The sequence below is a fragment of the Triticum dicoccoides genome, chromosome 6B (genome assembly GCF_002162155.2).
Source record: "Triticum dicoccoides isolate Atlit2015 ecotype Zavitan chromosome 6B, WEW_v2.0, whole genome shotgun sequence".
Classification (NCBI taxonomy): Eukaryota; Viridiplantae; Streptophyta; class Magnoliopsida; order Poales; family Poaceae; genus Triticum; species Triticum dicoccoides.
In genome coordinates this window covers 175,227,365-175,231,963 of record NC_041391.1, presented here as the reverse complement: position 1 = coordinate 175,231,963, position 4,599 = coordinate 175,227,365, and the positions used below count along the sequence as shown (strand labels likewise).

Genomic DNA, 4,599 nt, shown 5'->3' with positions numbered 1-4,599 from the left:
TCCCTGTCACTACTTTTTACTCCATGGCTCGTTTTTCCTCTTATTTTAAGTTCTCTCTCCTCCAGTTTGTCCTTTCCATCAGCCTTTTTCAGCGAGGGAGCAACCTCCTCTGCAAGATCCCGTTTGGCTCTGCAAGCGACCGTCTTTTTTCTTCTCTTTTCCACGACAGCAGCTCGCCCGACGTGGATCCGTGGGGCAGCGGTCCACCCTGGAGCGACGGCCATGCCCTTATAAACCCAAATACGGGGAAGCACAGACAGAGAGGCACGCTGCCAAAGCATACTGCAAAACTCTCAACTCTGGTTCACGTTTAATCCCACATCGCCTGGACAAGTGGCATAGTCGGTCGAGGAAGCAATAAAAGGAGACTCAGGGCAATGTCAAAGCATACCTTTCTCGGTCTTTTGGCTAAGATCAAGTGTAGTATGTGCTCTTACCAGTTTAATATCTGATATGTGGGCTACATGCCCACAATGATATTAAATTTATTTTTTATGGGGAAGGGCCCACCATAGTAGCTTGCTGCTAGGACCCTGATGTGTCATCTAGGTGTTGCACTACTGCCTAGGCCTGGTGCACCCCAACCAAATCAAATCAAACAATTTTCTTACTTAGCCAAATTTCTTGAAACAAGAATAAATCAGTGGCTTTGCTTTTTGAAGCTCAGGCTGGCGATAATGCAATGCCCTCACTATGTTTCTCATTGCCGCCTTGTGTGATCAAACTGCTTATTTCCATGGAAGAACATTTTGAGTGAACATTTTCTTACATTTGCGCACTATTTACATTTGGCAAGAGCCGGTCCACTAAAAAAGTTCACACGAACCATTGTGTACTGCATGCTGTGGCCACGCCTCCATTCACACCAGGGCAGACGATTGAAAACACAGGTAAGAAAAAAAGATCGCTAACGTTTCCTCTCCAAACTCCGAAGAAATACCGAGAATCCACCTTAAAATTTGTTGTCCTGAATCACATGGGAACCTGCAGCGCCACAAAGCTGACGAGCAGCACCAGCAGCGCCATGGTGGGCATGATCGGCAGGCGTCGGCTTGAGCCACCGCACTCGAGCTTGTTGTTGTGGTGCGTGCACACCGACTGCTTCCTGGTAGACACACAAGAATGTATGCATTGGTACCCAAATATGGAAACTCGGAGTCTCAAGTGTAAAGATCACAGGAATTTGATTAATGGCGTCACCTGTTTGCGCAGAAGGTGACGACGTAGTCGGCGCCGGAGCACTGGAAGAGGCTGCTGGGGTCGTCGTAGGCGTAGCTGTAGGCGGACGGGCAGGCCTCCTTGAACTTCTTGGAGTATGGCGTGGGCGGGCACGTGGACGGGCCCCCGAACTTGCCGCGGCAGCAGTACTGGTCGGTGTTGAACACGTCGCAGGCGCTCCGGCACGCCGCGGTCTTCCCGTTGGGGCCCTTCACGGAGAGCTCGGCGGGGCAGGTCTCCCGGAGGTCGCCGTCGCACCCGGCCACCGAGCAGTTGCCGCGCCCGTTCACGGGGGTCACCGTGATGGGCAGGTTGAAGCCGTCCACGAGGCTCACGTCGTAGAAGTCGGGGGAGGCGATCGTGAACTCGGCCAGGCTCGCCGGCGGGTCGCCGGACGCGCCGCACTTGAGGGCCGCGCCGCAGGAGCCCGTGGCGCACTTGCCGGTGCCGGCCTGGTCGAAGGCGCAGTCCGTGCGGCCCCAGATGCGGCCCGACCACGCCGGCGGCGCCGTGAAGACGGCCGACTGCCCCGTCTTGAGCTCGAACCCGCCCCCGCCGAAGCTGTCCCCGGGCGTCACCGCCGGCCACACCGTCGCCTCGCACTTGTTGATGATGGTGAACATCCTGGCCGACTCCGCACGCGTCGTCGCGCCTGCGTGGACACGAATTACGTGCGTCAAAATTCTGACGGGAAACAAGGTCGACAGTGAGTGCCGATCAATAGAACTGGAGCAGATCTGCAAGTGAAATGCGTACCTGACAGGAAGCAAAGGAGAGGCAGCGCGAGCACCAGAGCGGCTCTCGACCAGGAACCCATGGTGTCTCGCTACGCTCAGTCCAAAACAGAACAAGAGCAGGACTTTGAAGTTGGTATGGGCATGGCCGTTTTGCGCGCGCGCGGGTATAAATATGGCGGGAAGCGTCGATCGGCGGAGCACCTCCAGCGATGCCCATGAGCTTGAAAGGGAAAAATAATGGAGGGGAAGTACAGCAGGGAACGAAGAAAGGAACACGAATACGTGAGCGGGAGGAAGATGGAGGGGATTGCTTGCTTCGCCGGCGGGGATAGGGATCCATGGAGGGCCTAGCTGGCTAGCAGGTGCCTACCTTCCTCGGCTCCGCGGTAAAAATTTCAGACGCTCCTAGCAGCAAGAGAAAAGTGGCGCTGTCGCTGTGATCGGGCCTCATTCCTTTCTTCCGTGCTGCTTGCTGCCGCTGTTGTGTGTATTCCTTCCTCAGATTCCTGTTGCTGCCACACGCATGCAAGGGAAACCTGGACTCTCAGCTCAGCGATTCCATCACCTGCGCAGTGGCGCGCCGCCGCGTGTCCAAAGCTGCTGGGATTAGTATATATATTTTTTAAATGGAGGCAAAAGTTTTGCCTATTCGAGCCCAGTTAATTTAAGAAAAACCGAGCGAAAACCTACACAAATAGAGCACGGACTAACTACTCATATGGCAAGAAATCCCCCAACCGCATAGTCGGCCCTTGCCAAACTCTCCAAATGAACAACATCCACAAACCCACTATCACTACGCCAAGTGAATCTCAACAAGAACACCAACGATACAAGACATCATGCACCTCCCAATCCAAAAGGACAAGCCGAGAGGCCGAAGATCATCCATCAAGCAACCAGAGACGCCTTGCCTATGACGCTACTCTTGCCTTTGCCCATCTTCTTTTGTTTGCCACTTATTGACGTTCCCGTCAGGAGGCAAGCAATCGACCAGCCCAAACCAGGTCTAGCAACCTTCACGCTGCGAGCAAGTCACAAAGTTCCTTCGCGAAGAAAGCATTTGGATTTGGAGTTGGAGTAGGTGCCAACACACTTGGCTCAATGGCCATGCCACTCACAGGCATCACCTGCTCGATGGTCGCACATGAGGGAACGTCAACAACATCTGAAACTCCGCGCTCGATGACTAACGCCTGACGCCCAATGGACTTGGGCGAGCGAGGATTGCACCGTCCAAATCACTACTCTCCTCAGCATCAACTATCTGGCTCGACTACAGGGGTGATGTTGGTGGCAAAGCCACACTCGAGATCTCGGGAGGGTCTACCTGCAGTTGCTCGACACACAAAGGCAAAACCGGGCCCCCACACAACTCCCGAAGCTCGGGCATGATGTGTAAAACTGAAGTCACAACCACATCATTGTCAAGTCCCTCAGAGGCTAATGGCGGCGAGCTGGCCCTAGCACGAGGGGAGAAACGACCATGAAGCTCGTCTCCCTTCTCAGCGTCAAAGCTGCCATCGGGCACAACCAAAGGGCACAACACATGAGTAGTCTGCAACACAGGCGGAGTCAGGGAGAGCCCGCCCAGTGCAGCCTCAGCTCGCTCCATGAAGCTCTCCATCCGCAACATCCAACCTTTCATAGAGTCAACGACACCACGTAGAGGCTGGACCGTTTTCTCAAGCTGAAAGGAAGCCATACCAAGGAGCTCAGAGTGCAGCAGCTCGGCCTGCCTCTCCAAAGTGGGCCGCATCGAGATATCCGTCGGGGCCATTGAGCCAGTAGGAGCGGAAACGATCGATGCCCAAGAATCATGACAAAATGTCTTCGAGAGGGGCGGGGCTTCTTTTTGGACCTTGTATGGAGATGGAGCTTGTTGGTGCTCGACAGGGAGGCGGGGCAATGACGACACAGTAGCTCTTCCCAAGGAGCTGAGGGGACGCCGGGCATTGCGGCACTCACGCGCTCGATGACCGTTCTCAAGGCACCGATAACATCTAAAAGGATCTCAACAATCCGCTGCACGGTGTCCCGGAAAGAGACATCTGCAACATTTACCATGAAGCCAAGCGGGACGGGACGGGGAGCCAAAGCAGGGGCTTGTGACGCCTGACGTTGCACATCGCGCCGCGGGAGCACCTTCTGCCAACCTCTGCATGTATTCGCATCACACGCCACGTCCTGCTGAGCAGCTGAAACCGAGGATTTGGTAGCCGGCGGTGGCGTCCGTGGGACCAGCTCATCATCATCATCGTCATCTTCTTCGCCGTCGGTAAGGGAGCTCCACGAAACATGTAGCTCTGAGTCAAGACCCGTTGCAGTATGGACAGGAGCCAAGGACGACGTCGTTTCCACTGGAGCCGTGGACAACGCTTCAGCAACAGGATTTGTGGCTGTGGACGGCGCTTCAGCAGCAGGAATTGTGGGCGGCGCTTCACCAGCAGCAGCAGTCGGGGGCGACTGCGGAGCTTCCACAGGAGTCAAGTAGGACGTAGCAGCGCCGGTAGGAGTCGGGGATGGCGCGCCCACAGCAGCAGTCAAGGTTGACCGTGCGTCGTTGACAGAAGCAGCGTAGGCTGGGGACGGGAGACACCCAAGCGGCAGCGGTGGTGAGGACCCGGCCTGGGGAAGCCCCGAG

General features: G+C 55.7%; 1 protein-coding gene and 1 non-coding gene across 2 annotated transcripts; one reads left to right on the top strand and one right to left on the bottom strand.

The window, feature by feature from the left end:
- Positions 1–387: 387 nt before the first annotated feature.
- Positions 388–584, top strand: LOC119326884. Its single transcript, XR_005158246.1, has one exon. It is a non-coding gene; the product is annotated as a U2 spliceosomal RNA (small nuclear RNA).
- Positions 585–691: 107 nt separating this feature from the next.
- LOC119324181 (pathogenesis-related thaumatin-like protein 3.5) lies at positions 692–2,090 on the bottom strand. The gene is made up of 3 exons (XM_037597945.1): positions 1,975–2,090; positions 1,201–1,870; positions 692–1,105 (listed from the first exon to the last, which is right to left on the bottom strand). The coding sequence occupies exons 1-3, from the start codon at positions 2,033–2,035 to the stop codon at positions 973–975; spliced, it is 864 nt and encodes a 287-aa protein (XP_037453842.1). The 5' UTR covers positions 2,036–2,090; the 3' UTR covers positions 692–972.
- Positions 2,091–4,599: the final 2,509 nt, after the last annotated feature.